Below are 13,972 nucleotides of genomic sequence, written 5' to 3' on the forward strand. Positions count from 1 at the left end.
GTGTAGGCCGTGCAAATGGGAGTTGTTGGCATAAATGTTTACTCCTATTGGACCTATCCTTTGACGAACTGTACTCTAGGCCCATAGGGAAACACTGGATTATTCTGGGTGAAAGAAATTGTTGTAAGTACATAATTTAACTTTTCTATATATACGAATTGCATTGTGGGCTATGTTTTCAAGAAACATAGGTCTGAAGATCTAGGACAAAAACCCCTAATTCTCAACTTAATCTTTTGCAAAAAACACAGGTTGGTGGCTTTGGCCCATTTGAGACGATTATGACATGTGGGTCCTGCAAAAACCGACGTGGCTGACTAGTACATTTGTAACCCTAGTATGACATTATAACTCTGCTGCCCAACATGGTGTGTATGGAAAAGAATCTCCTACACTTTGTAGAAGTAACTCGCCTAAGTCTTGAACATTTGAGGTACACAAATGATAAGCAACCACTCTTGTTCTTGATATCCACAAGAAGGCAATTTCTTTGTATGGATGGAACCCAAGGAAATAAATATCTCCATGCATATAATCACTTTCAGCATTATCTACGCCCTCAAGAACAGTAGCCTTGTCAAAGTCCCATTCAAGTTTATCTTCCACTAGTGCTTCTTCACCATCTCTATTGCAATTCCCTTCATGCAAGATCCACGGCCCAGAGTTTTCAACACGGGAGATCCAAGAAAATTTTGCTACCACCGACAAAAGGCTTATGTCAATCTTCACTCGCCACTTCATTTTACCACATACTTCGGTAAGCAACCAAACCCGAAGTCGGTATGACCTGCAATTACGAACTAAAGCGCAATAAACCCCCTTCTTTGATTTCCCTAGATAAAGATCAGCACGCTTGGTTTTACTGCCTGTTGGCGATTTGATCACTTCATACTCTCCATGGGATAAGGTTATGCTGCAATTACCAAGTGGAAAAGAGAACATATTATGATAGATAATACAATGAGTTTCAGCAAAGCAAAAACCAAAATTAAGTGAGCATGCATGTTTAAGGTGGTGAGTGGATACCGCATGATAGTCATTTTGACAATGCACATAATGACATAAAGCGCTCCTTGCCAGTAGACGGTGTAGCGATGCTCTGGCTGCCAATCTGACTGCATGTCGGCGATGGTCCCAGCAGCCTCCCCTCTCTGGACCAACAACTTCTCCTCCCATTGCCATGTCCTTGAAGAGAAGACACGTATTGCATACGGAGAGGGCGGCCATGCCGATTCCTTGGCGAACATTGTCGTGCTCAAGCATGCGAGGAACGTAAGGAAGGAGAAGCACCTCATAGTGCGTCGAGACGGTGGGGTCAAAAGCTAAGCACATGTCGACGCCTAAGTCCTCCATCCCGACGCACCCATTGCCGTGTCGCCGGATTAACGACGACTTTATCCCAGAGCAAGAGAAGGCCGTTACAGTGATCCTTGATAGACAAATGACCGGCGAAGTCCGTGTCCAAGTAGTCAAGCCTGGCGGCGATCTTGCGCTGTATCAACGGACTTCCGAAGAATTTCGTGGGAGTCGGATTGAGCTGCTCCATGAAGAAGATCCCATGGAGCGAGAGCGGGAGGAGGTCTGCCCGCAGCAGGCGGCGGTCGTCGATGACAGCGCGCCAGCTTTTGCAGACGCAACGGCACGCGGCGAGGCTGCGCGGCGCGAGGTGGCCGAGGACGCATGCCAGGATGTCGTCGGGTACTAGCAGCGGCTGCGCCGCCGCAGCAAGGGCCATCAAGGACGGCTATTCCTTGTAAAACAAGCGGAAACGGGCTGATGGAGGAGACGTGATATATGCAGATCGATGGAGTGGGTGGGAATTGACTCGGTCTTGAGATCCGAGTTGGTAGTCATAGTAGTCATCGGAGTGCTGATGGCTGATGGTATCTGGTTACGGAAATGTTAACGCCCACACATGTGGGCGTTAGCTAACTCGTCCACACGTCTTCATTGCTGTCCAGCGCTTTTTGCACGAATCTTAGTATGAAAAGACTGAATTTATGTGCCACGTAGGACAATTCGTGTGTGTGGCGTGTGAGGGAGTTCGCCCGCACGCCGTTTTCTCTCCGCGGTCAACGGTTCGCCAGTCGGGGCGTGCGATGAAACTGATGTCGCGCCCGCACGCCACGCATCAGTTCTGTTCCCCATCTCTTACGACTGCCCATTCTCCCACTCTCCCACACCCAGGCTGTCATTTGACATGTCTTTTGAGGGGTACATGGCAACTGCCCTATTTGTGATTGTAAACAGATGGCAATTCTCTTTCATCCGAACATGTTATTGTTGCCACGTCTGTTTGTAGCGCTACCTGGCAACTGTCTAGTGTTAGTAGGTGGCAACTCCTAAAGATACCACCATCGCCCACATGCCCGTCTCCTCTCCCACACACCAAAGCTATCAGTTGCCATGTGTTTTTGCAGGGTACATGGCAACTGCCTCTAGCGTGCTTGTAAGCAGATAGCAACTTTCTCTTTATCCGAAACATGCTTTTTGCCATGTTTTTTTAGTGCTACATGGCAACTGTCCAGTGTTAGTAGGTGGCAATTCCTAAATTTTTTCAAATCATGGTAACTGTAGTAGACCAGACCATACATGGCAACAACTGCAGTTGCCCAAAAATGACATCCGGCACTTGACCTAAGATGGCAACTGCAGTTGAGAAACCATGGCAACTGTAGTTGTCCGACATGGCAACTGTAGTTCAGCAACATGGCAACTGTAGTTCAACAACATGGCAACATGGCAACTGAAGAGGGTCCGGACCATGGCAATCGCGACGGGACGCGTGGTTACTGACACGCAGGGCGTGTGACACACGGGACGTGTGGCTCGCAGGCGGGGAGGGGCGACGGCCGAGACGAGTCGTGCGGGCCGCGTGCTCGCTCGCCCGTACGTGCTCGTGTGGGACGATCGTGCTGCACCGGACGTGCGGTCTGTGGCTGCGCGCGTCCAGACGCGGTCGTGCGGGCGGGGTCGTCTCCGTGCCACACAGGACGTGCGGCACAACCACCCGAAACACCATACGTGTGGCAGTTATCGACGTCCTCTGGTTAATCGATGGTTGAAATCTCCGGATTGCATCACAACTCCAATCTACCTGTTTTCTACGCGTACGGGTTGCATCACAACTCCAATCTACACTTAATAATATCGATATCGAAGGAGGCATCTTTCGGAAAAGTGCTCTTGACACTAGATAAATTATGAGATGAAGAAGAGAGAATTCGTAAGAAAAGGCTTGTCTTCTCTTATTTAAGAGAAGGCAAGAGATGATCTCTTAACACAATATGTCTCATCATGTTTTTAGGAATAGCTAGTTATTGAAGATAAAACTAAAAGACGACCCATTATAAACATTTTTTGGGGCGGCAGGAAATCATCCGGCTAGCCAGCCGTCCGATCTGGCGCCTGTGATGTTCGATGGCAGCAGTCTGTCCCCGATTCATGCCGCGTCCTTCTCTGCAGTGATGAAGGTGAAGCGGCCCCTTGTCAAATCCACACCGCGCCTCCTCGAACACATGGTTTGTGCAGCAAAAACAACGGATTGGCAACGGCGCCGGCGACCTCTCAACACCGGAGCCGCCGGAGATGCTGCTTCATAGCTCCAAAAGAGCCGCCGGCGTCGTGCTGCATCGCGGCGCCGAGACTCACTGAGGGGCTGCACCATGGTAGTACCGACAGCTGCAAAAAAAAAAAGCTTCAACGCAGCAGTGACGAGTGACGACACCCCGACGGAGCTCCAGTGCAGCTCCATGGAAGCACCGTCGACGCCGGCGAAGCTGCATTGCAGTCCCGGCGACGCTCCATTGCAGCTCTAGTGGAGCTCCATTGCAACCGCGGCAAAGCTCGAACGACCGCGCCGACGCTCCATTGCAGCCGCGGCGAAGCGCCATTGCAGCAGCGGCGAAGCTCCGACGACCCCCGGCGACCCTCCATTGCATCCCGGCGGCTCTCCATTTCAGCTCTGGCGGAGTTCCATTGCAGTCACGGCGAAGCTCGAACGACCCCGACGGTGATCCATTGCAGCCGCGGCGGAGCTTAGACGACCCTCCATTGCAGCCACGGGCGCACTCATTGCATCGCCGGCGATGACAGCGGATGCTGTGACGCGGCATGCGGCAGCCATGGCGGAAGCTGCGACGACGGCGGAATCTGCGGTGGAGCGCGGGGATGCTGTGATGCAGCTCCGTTGAAGCTCTATTGCAGCCCTGGTGTCGTGAGGATGAATCAGCCATAGGCCGACGACCGTCACCTCCTCCTCTACGGTGATGCTGCTTTGAACGAGAGAAGGGAAAGGATGGAAGAAGATAAGGCGTAGGCGATTGGAGTGGTGGGCGGGCCCCACAGCGCCACGTGTAGCACAGGAAGAGCGGCTTACGGGAGAGAGTTATCATCCGACTTAATTTAAACATTTTCTTTTTTTGTCATCTCTAAATTATATACAAGACTTAAGATAAGACTATCTTATTAACCATCGTATATGCCCTTAGTATTGCGTGGACGCTCAAACTTTCTTTCTCTGTTAAAATAATAAGCATTGGTCCGTAACCAACTATCCATAAGTGTAGCATTACGGACTGAATTGTACGGAAGAATGCTACAGGCTGATGTGTTGAGCAGCCGTTCCCTGATTTTTCTCTGCAGGCCCTTCGTGATTTCTGTCTGGGCTAAACGAACACTGCCACATCTGTCCGTAAGCGCTGGTCCGTAATCAACTATCCGTAAGTGTAGCATTATTGCTGTTAAAAAGACATATAACAGCAAAGGCTGACGCCGTTAGCTAGCTACATCGATAATAGAAATGGATTGGGTGCAAATTGCAAAGTTGATCGAGTGCGCTCATCTTAAAAGCTCAAATATGAGGCCTTTGCATTTTGCTCAGCTTGTTTTTCGGTTGCAAGATAAATATGGAGCGCTAATATGATTCTATCACTGTTATGTTCTTTCTTGATGACTGTGAACCTGTTTGTGCCAACGATTTTTTTCTGAATTATGTTTGCGCATATGGGCAATATGAAAAAAGTGGGCCCACAATGATGATGCGCAGAGCGGAAGTGGAAGAGAAGCAAGTATCTTCTCATTTATCATTTCCCATGGCGGAGTAGAGCTGGCGCCGCAACGGATGTCGGTGTTATGGCATGTGCAGGAGGAGCAATGGTATAACCTCTCCTTACTCGTGCAGCACCGGCTGGCAGAGAAAGAAATCTACGGTGAGCTCGCAAGCGAGGAGGCCGTGGCGGCCTTGGTCATGAAGAACCCCAACTTTGTCGCTTATCAGCAGGCGCAATATGAGGCTGCGTGCTCACGCCCCACGCAACATGCCCACGACTCATTCAGACAAGGAGGCGACGCTAGCGATTGCGGACGAGAACGCGGGTAGCTACGCATTGTTGGCGCCGATACACTGACGAGGCTGACCATCCATGTCCATCGTCAACCTCACGTGCACCAACACTGCACAGGCCACGGACTCCGACGAGGAAGCAGAACTATACATATCCTGGTGGGTATGGTGGGACCCATTTATCAGTAGCGCTGTTTGGTCCACTCGTGCTACTGGTAAATAGATAGCAGTAGCGCTTACTCTCGACCCGCACTACTGTAAAGTAGCAGTAGCACGTGGCTTTGGTTCGCGCTACTGTTAAACCTTCATCTATAAGGTTTTTCCTAGTAGTGACGGCGAGACGATGTCACTGTCCATGTCTAGAAATAATGTTCTCCCCGCTCTTTTTTCGTTCCATTGGTGTGTTTATCACCAACAAAGGATGTGTGAAGCCAACGAAATGGGAAAAGAACAGACAGAACATTGTTGTTTCAGACTCACACTGGAGCTATGTCCGAAATATATATGTGTTTAATTTATTATTCTGTGGTGTATGGACACTCAACTAATATATTAAATGAAAGTAGATGCCACTATCGAAATAAATCTCGCTGTCTAACTATGACGTGTAGGGTTTCATTTGTCAGTATTTGGGCGTAAACAAAAGGGCCGCCTTCCAGGACTACCTTACATATCTTCTCTCACGGTGTCCCTCACTCCCTCTGGTGCCTAAACATGCACCTGGTCATTTCTGTTACTAAAGTTGTACTTCCTCCGTCCAAAAATACTTGTCATCAAAATAGATAAAAAAAAGATGTATCTAAAACTAAAATACATCTAGATACATCCCCTTTTCTTCATTTTGATGACAAGTATTTCCGGACGAAGGGAGTAAAATACATAAAACTGATGCTCAAACTTGCCTCGACGTCAAAATACGATGCTATTTCCCGTCTGTAGGAGTGGAAGGTGCTCACATGGCATGTATTTCCTGTTTGTACCCATTAATCGAGCCTATACGACGTGTGTGCTCCTGCTGGTCAGCACACTATCACATGCGGGTCCGACTTCTCATACATTTTTGGAATTTGAGGTGGTATAGTTGCATGTTAACATAAATATGTCAGTTAGGACCAACTGCTTTTTTTGAGTTGTTAGGACCAACTGCTTAGTCATACTAGATGATGGCATGCACATTGTTGCTGGAATGTTTGAAAATATATGTTAATGAGATTTGGTTGTCATGATACCCTAGGTTGAGATTTGGTGAACAGTAAATTAAAAATAAATAGGACACAAAATTTAAAAATTCTGATTTTTTGGGTAGATATTCATGTTAGTGTAACAATCGTGCTTGCCAATTTTCATGCCAAACGGAATAGTTGTGCTTCGACGGCTAAAAAACAAAATTAAATGTACCATTTGTCATTTAACTTTTTTATTGCACAGATCAGCATGCTTAGGCTTTCGCCCTAAAAATATGCAGGTAGCATTTGGATGTGACAATGAACACATCTTTTTTTCAAGTTTTTGTTACCTTGGCAAAGTACATTTTTAGCGCGCGGGAGCATATACTCCCTAGAGCCTAAAGCAATATCCGGATACTCTACACGTTGCTGCAGTATGTTTTTCAATATATTTTTAATGAGATTTCGTTACACTGAGCATAAATATTTGGAATAATAATGTAAGAACTAAAAGTGAAATTATGTCTGATTTTATTGTATTTAGTTATTATATAGTTGTAAGATATCTATGAAATATAAATAGCATAATAAAGTGCAAATTATCGTGCATTTTTGTACGTTGAGGTGGACTTTCCTCTGCATGATTGTACTCAAGGTGAGCCTTTTTGTATGCATGTTTTATTTGTGGATTGGTTTCACCACAGGCGTATCTCATCATGTGATTTTCCGTTGCACCGTGAGGCTCGATTTGTGGTTGCTGGACTGTGTGGAAAAACAGCCACCCTGCTTTCCATAAGGCTACTCTATAAAATCGTTTGGTAGTGCGTTTGTTTCTTCTTCCTACACAAAGCGAGAAAGCGACCCAACACAAGTACCAGACAGACCACGACTTGTACTATCAAGGCGTCGACAATTTAGGGGCTGGACCAAGCAGGAAGCACCGTCCATTTGATTCCGGGAAACGAAGCTGTGGACGATGCAGTCGGAACAGTTTGACACGGAGGTACAGTAAAGATAGAAGGCAAGGTACGTAGTGGTCGCGATTTGCATGTGCGATGTCTGCCACTGCCATGGCCTTATCCTCCCTCTTGCTCCTCCTTCTTCTCACCGCCCAATCATCCTGTGCGTTCGGTTTATTCGGTTTACATGGTTCGGTTTATACGGTTTTTTGGTTTGTACGATATTAATACTTCAGTAAATACGGTATGAAATTAAAATACGATTCGGTTTCGGTATATACCAAATTATTTCGGTATGGTTTCGGTATATACCATAAAAACCAAAGTTGACGCGAATTTGAAAATGACGTAATAATAATTTGGAAATTTATGACTCAAAACACATACTATTTTACACAAATAGTATATGACTATATATATAAGTATATATGCATGCATTAATGGTTATGGACGTGCTTAGCATTTTAAAAAGAGAAAAAATGACTATGTTACAAGAAAATTTTACATGCTTATTAGTGAATTTGACTCATGTACAAGAAAAATGACAACTTGCATGGTTGTTCATCTCAAGAAATATAATTTTATTTTTTACTTCGGTTTATTCGGTTAACCGTTCGGTTTTTCGGTATATACCATAAAAACCAAAGTTCAAATCGGTATGAAAAGTTCATACCATATCGAAACCAGAAACCATAAAAACTATAAAATCGGTTCGGTTCGGTTTATTTTCGGTATGGTTTTTCGGTTTGGTTTTGAAATGCACAGAGTGACCGCCGATGGCGCGGCCCTTGCTCTTCGCTTCACGCGGAAAACTTGTCGAAAACTCAAACAACATTGCATGATGCCCCGTCGATATATATTTTTTGAACAGTTTTCAAAAAGAACAACAAATTTCAAAAAGGAGAAAAATAAATTGACGAAAAAGAGAAGAAAAACGAAAAAAGTGAAAAAAAGTAGAATAGGAAAGAAAAAAAACGCTTAGGCCTTGCCCCAACTAGGCGACGACATCGCTCCACTCGGGCGCCTGTTCGTCCAACCCAAGCACTCGCGGATTTGGAAAATGTTCATCGATTTAGAAAAAATGTTCACCATTTGATTTTTTTGAAGATTTTCAAAACAAAAGTTGCAAAAAAAGTGTTCCTGGTTTTGGGAACCTTCTAGGAGGTTCATGAACCATTTTTCCTCTTTTGTTTTCATTTTTTCTTTTTATCTTCTCTCCTATTTTCTTTTTTATGTTTCTTTTTGTTTCACCTTTTCCTTTTAATGTCTATTGTTTACATTTTTCATCAATTTAAACTTTTTGGAATTTCAAAATTTTATTCAAATGTTCAAAATATTTCATCTTTCAAATTTTTTCCATTGTTTCAAAAATTGTACATATTTGGAAAAAAAATTCAGAACTTAGATTTTTTACAATTTTATTAATCAATGTTCAAACAATTCCTAAATGTCCAGAATTTCCAAGTTTTGTTCAGGTTTCCATTTTTTCATACTCATTATCGATGTTAAAAAATTCAAAAAATGTTAACAATTAAAAAAGGTTTTGTAAATTCGAAAAAAAATCACGTCGTCAAATTTTGTTCAGAGTTTAAGAAGGTGTTCCTATTTTGAAAAAATGTTCTCTTTTCCAAATTTTGTTCATAATTTTATAATGTTTCCCTGTTTTCAATTTTTTTCACAAATTCAAAAAAGCCTCCTAAAAATTCGAATGATCTTGTGGATTTAAAAACATTCATACATTTGAAAAAAAATCAGGGATTTGAAAAAAGTTTGTGAATTTAGGAAAATATTCATGAATTTTAAAAAAAATATTCATGGATTTGAAACAATGTTCACGAATCTGAGAAGTTCAAGAATGTAAGATATGTTGACGATTTAAAAAATGAGTTTGTGAATTTTCAAAAGGAAAAGGAAAATGAAAAAAGATGGAGAAAGAGAAAAAAGAAAAACTGGTCATGGATGGCAGTGCGCTCTGTCGCACAAGAACAACAAGAAGAACTAGTAATAAAGCACATCAAGGGAGCTTTCACTATTGGTTGTTGTGGTTAGAATGAAACAGTGAGCCGGCAGGCGATCCACCATACATACGAAAGGGAGTATGATTTGTCAAAAGTCCATATTGTCCTATATACGTTTAGCGGGGAGGTTGTACTGAAACGTGGCTTTCCGTTGGGCAATATCACTCCCATAAAAAAAAGGACTTGGGCAATATCGTCATCTGGTCCGTTATCACCACAGAAGTATCTCATCTCATCTCATCTCATCATGTGGTTTTCCGTTGCACCGTAGGCGAGGCTCGATTGGTGGTTGCTGGACTATGTGGAAAAACAGCCACCCTGCTTTCAAAAAGGCTAGTCTACAAAATCGTTCGGTAGTGTGTTTGTTTCTTGTGCTAGTCTACAAAATCGTTCGGCGAGAGAGCGACCCAACACAAGTACCAAACAGAGCACGACGTGTACTATTCAGGGGTCGACGAAGCAGGGGCCGGGCCAAGCATAATTGCAGCACCGCCCATTTGATTCGGAGAAACCAAGGCGTGGACCATGCAGTTGGAACAGTAAAGATAAAAGGTAACGTGCCTAGTGGCCGCGATTTGCAAGCGCGGTACTATATCTTCCACTGCCATGGCCTTATCCTCCCTCCTGCTCCTGCTGCTTCTCTCCGCCTCCCATGGCGACGCGGCTCCTCCGGCTCTCGGCTTCACGCGGACCGACTTCCCGCCGGACTTCGTCTTCGGCGCCGCCACCTCCGCGTACCAGGCAAGAATGCATTTGTTTCCCTTGGTCAGCTGGTGTGTGTGTATACTAGCTGGTTTCTCTTGCTCTGCTTCTCTGGTTAATTTGCTCTGTTTTTTATGCAGTATGAGGGCGCCGTGGCTGAGGACGGCAGGAGCCCAAGCATCTGGGACACCTTCACTCACGCTGGTAACTAATGAACCCAGGCTTGTTTGATAGGAAAAATGGCAGACAAAATATATCCTTGCCATACAGTTTTTTTTCTCCTTTTTTCATTGACAATTTGTTCTCTGTTTGATAGGGAAAATGCCAGACAAAAGCACGGGCGATATCGCTTCTGATGGATACCACAAGTACAAGGTAACCACCGTCATAGTTTACATTGCCTCCCTCTCGCAGAAAAACCATGGTTGAATTGCTTCTACGTTTTCTCTTTGATTGATCCCAGGAGAAAATAACACGTTATCCTTCTTGTTTCGCATCGAATTATATGAACAATTTTGTGGAAGGAAATTCAGGGCTGTTTGTTTTGGTTTACACTAGTGACATCACCTGATGTTTCAGGATGATGTCAAGCTCATGGCCGACACAAACTTAGAGGCTTACAGATTCTCCATCTCCTGGTCAAGGCTTGTTCCAAGTAAAAGCTTTCCACAATATTTCTCGTTGTGCTATACTACGAGTTTCTACAATAATGATGACTGGTCTTTGGTTTGATACTGAAATTTGCAGACGGGAGGGGGGCTGTCAATCCAAAGGGGTTAGAGTACTACAATAACCTCATAAATGAGCTAGTGAAACATGGTACGCGTATTTGTAGAAGTTTCTAAATTTTGTTGTACGGACAAGATATTTCATCTTTCAAAAGTATAATACATGACAAGCCGTGGAAATTTATCATAGTTGGCTAAAAGTTATTGTTCTTTAATACTTCACTATCTAAACCCTACGGCCTTCTTGTTTCGTTAGGGATTCAAATCCATGTCATGCTTTACCATCTCGATTTCCCACGAGTTTTGGATGATGAGTATGGAGGATGGTTAAGCCCTAGAATTGTGTAAGATCCTGTGCCTTTTCCTTTGTGGATGAAATTGCTCCAAAGCTGAGAAATAACCAACCTTTTTATAGAAATTGGATAAAGGAGGTGGCCTCTGCAAAATGTTGTCAAAAATGATTATTCCTACTTTCCTAGTGATATTTCCTCATCGATGGTACTGCAAAATGCAGGGAGGATTTCACAGCATTTGCAGATGTGTGTTTCAGAGAGTTTGGAGACAGGGTTTCGTACTGGACCACGATAGACGAACCTAATATCGGCCCAATTGCATCTTACGATAGTGGAATATTTGCACCTGGACGTTGTTCCGATCCTTTTGGAATAACAAAATGTACCACCGGGAACTCAACCGTGGAGCCGTACATAGCAGCTCATAACATGATACTGGCACATGCATCAGCTACAAGACTTTACAGAGAACAATATCAAGTGAGTTTATCGTGTGCTCAAATTAACAATAACTCTTTTTGCCAGCACATTCTCCAACTTCTTTCAAACAAGTAAAGTATTAAGATTTAAGTTTTCATCTAATTTTAATACAGAAACACCAGTATTATTAAACCAGTAAAGAAAACAGTATTTGTGAGCATTACAATTTTTACGGTGTCTTCAGGATTGCAATTTCTCTGTATAAGATTTTCCAATTTTTTGACATAGGATCTCATGAATTACACAAACAGACTTATTTTAAAGGTTCAAATAAACAAAAACAGAATTATTTTAGTTCAACACAATGTATTTCATATGCAAAAATGTGTGTGGTCACAAAAATTGTCTCGGGTGTAGGCTGTGCAAAAGGGAGTTGTTGGCATAAACGTCTACTCATTTTGGACTTATCCTTTGACGAACTCTACTGTGGATTTAGAAGCAACTAAAAGATATCAAGACTTCATGTTTGGCTGGTATGTCATTTAGATTCTTATCTTTGCTTCCGGATTCTGCAGCTGAATGTGCAACAAACATGGAGCTAACTAATCGGCTTGTGTTATTGTGTAGGACACTAGGACCCTTGGTGTTCGGAGATTACCCACAATCGATGAAGATGAATGTTGGTTCCCGCCTCCCATCCTTCACAAAATCCCAATCTGAATTTGTTAAGGGCACTATTGATTTCATAGGAATAAATCATTATTATTCTGTCTATGTGAATGATCGCCCTTTAAAGGAAGGTGTTCGTGACTATGCAGCAGACATGTCAGTTTACCAGAGAGGTAATCAAATTTTGTATCTGCATCGGCGTATTGCTGCATTGTTCATCAGTTCAGTGGGAATTTGATTCATTAAACATATATATTGACCAAATAGTTTGTCGAAGCTTTCGAAACATATACTTACAGGATATATGTTTCTGTGATGCAGGTTCTAGAACAGACCCAGCAACAAGCGAGGTAAAGGTTCCCACTATGTTTGTCAAAGATGCCACTTGTTTCAGCTGTTTTGAACATGAGGTAGTTGAAGTGGGAATTCTGGTTCATGTAACTTGTTCTCTTGAGTGCAGTACGTCCCAACGGTTTATCCAGACGACCCAGAAGGATTGCGACTTGTGCTGGAGTATCTGACAGAAGCCTATGGGGGCCTCCCCATTTATGTCCAAGAGAATGGCAAGTCGAACTACTTTCTGGTCACACTGATCTCCAAACTTTGATTCAGTTCTCATCTAAAATTAATCGATTCGGTAAACGTGATGAAGTTTAGACATGATCTCTCTTCAGGCAAGGCAGCCGCGAATGACATTCTCGATGACACCGACAGGGTGGAATACTTGAAGACCTACATAGGGAGCACACTGGATGCATTAAGGTAAGCCATTCAAACAAATTCCGCCAAGAATTTTTGTGAAACCTTCAGAGTTCAGTTACCATGGTGCAGTTTTTCCTCTGCAGAAACGGAGCCAATGTGAAAGGTTACTTCGTGTGGAACTTCCTGGACATCTTTGAGTTCTTAGCAGGGTACAAGTTAGGGTTTGGCATGTATCGTGTCGACTTTGATGACGAAGCGCGGCCACGAGAAGCCAGGCTCTCTGCTCACTGGTACTCAGGCTTTTTGAAAAATAATGGCATCAGTATTCGGAGTGAGGTCGACGACACAGGACACCATGCTCAACAGTGAGTTGTATAGTCAGATGCACTGAGTTGTACGTGACCTTATTTTAGGTATATATGGGAAATGCTAAATTTATCCTGGGTGAAAGAAATTAATGTAAGTAAATAAATTGTTTTTTCTGTATGTGCAACGTGTAGTACTACTACAAGTATGTACAGTGTATGTTGAAAACTTATCGTTCTCCTAGAAGAAATAGATTAAGAGTAATGTTCTATTGGTCGTCCAACAAGGCGACAAAACACTTGTGAGACTTCACGCTTAGAATGCAGATGGTTTAAATTAAAAACACGAGATATTATTTTCCACCGGTTTTGTTTTACGCCCGTGATTTACTTTCTCCTGCGAATATAGTTCTGACCTCATTCCCATGTTTGGACGCCGTTTGGATAGAAAACATAGATGAACTGAACCGGCATATTTAGTAGTCACTGACCAGAGTAGTAGTATGACTGAACCTAACACAGGCTTAACATTCTCTCTGGCCAAACTAGCAAAGCTGCGAGGGCGTCATTTTTGGTGTCTTCAATAGGTTTATAAATAAACCATTGTTTTAGAGACTCATATTGTTCAGCTAAAAATAATAAGATTTTATAGCCATTTGCGGTGGG

At 43.5% G+C, this 13,972-nt stretch overlaps 1 protein-coding gene and 1 pseudogene across 4 annotated transcripts; one reads left to right on the forward strand and one right to left on the reverse strand.

Annotated features, from left to right (window-relative positions):
• Window positions 1-130: 130 nt before the first annotated feature.
• On the reverse strand, window positions 131-1,735 carry LOC147981244 (F-box protein At5g07610-like; annotated as a pseudogene).
• An 8,219-nt stretch (window positions 1,736-9,954) lies between these two features.
• LOC125545854 (beta-glucosidase 5) lies at window positions 9,955-13,576 on the forward strand. 4 transcript variants are annotated; one of them, XM_048709899.2, is made up of 14 exons: window positions 9,956-10,228; window positions 10,330-10,393; window positions 10,506-10,564; window positions 10,769-10,844; window positions 10,937-11,008; window positions 11,174-11,261; window positions 11,432-11,690; window positions 12,048-12,163; window positions 12,258-12,309; window positions 12,427-12,472; window positions 12,621-12,649; window positions 12,760-12,862; window positions 12,974-13,061; window positions 13,145-13,576. In XM_048709899.2, exons 1-14 carry the CDS (start codon window positions 10,094-10,096, stop codon window positions 13,368-13,370), a joined length of 1,413 nt encoding a protein of 470 aa, XP_048565856.1. In that variant the 5' UTR covers window positions 9,956-10,093; the 3' UTR covers window positions 13,371-13,576. The 4 variants fall into 4 exon arrangements, with proteins under 4 accessions (XP_048565857.1, XP_048565856.1, XP_048565855.1 ...); XM_048709900.2 differs by having other exon boundaries at window positions 9,955-10,228; window positions 12,258-12,472; window positions 13,131-13,576; XM_048709898.2 differs by having other exon boundaries at window positions 9,959-10,228; window positions 12,258-12,472.
• The last annotated feature ends 396 nt before the right edge of the window (window positions 13,577-13,972 follow it).

This window comes from Triticum urartu, chromosome 3A (assembly GCF_056163025.1).
Source record: "Triticum urartu cultivar PI428250 chromosome 3A, HENAU_Tu73, whole genome shotgun sequence".
NCBI lineage: Eukaryota > Viridiplantae > Streptophyta > Magnoliopsida > Poales > Poaceae > Triticum > Triticum urartu.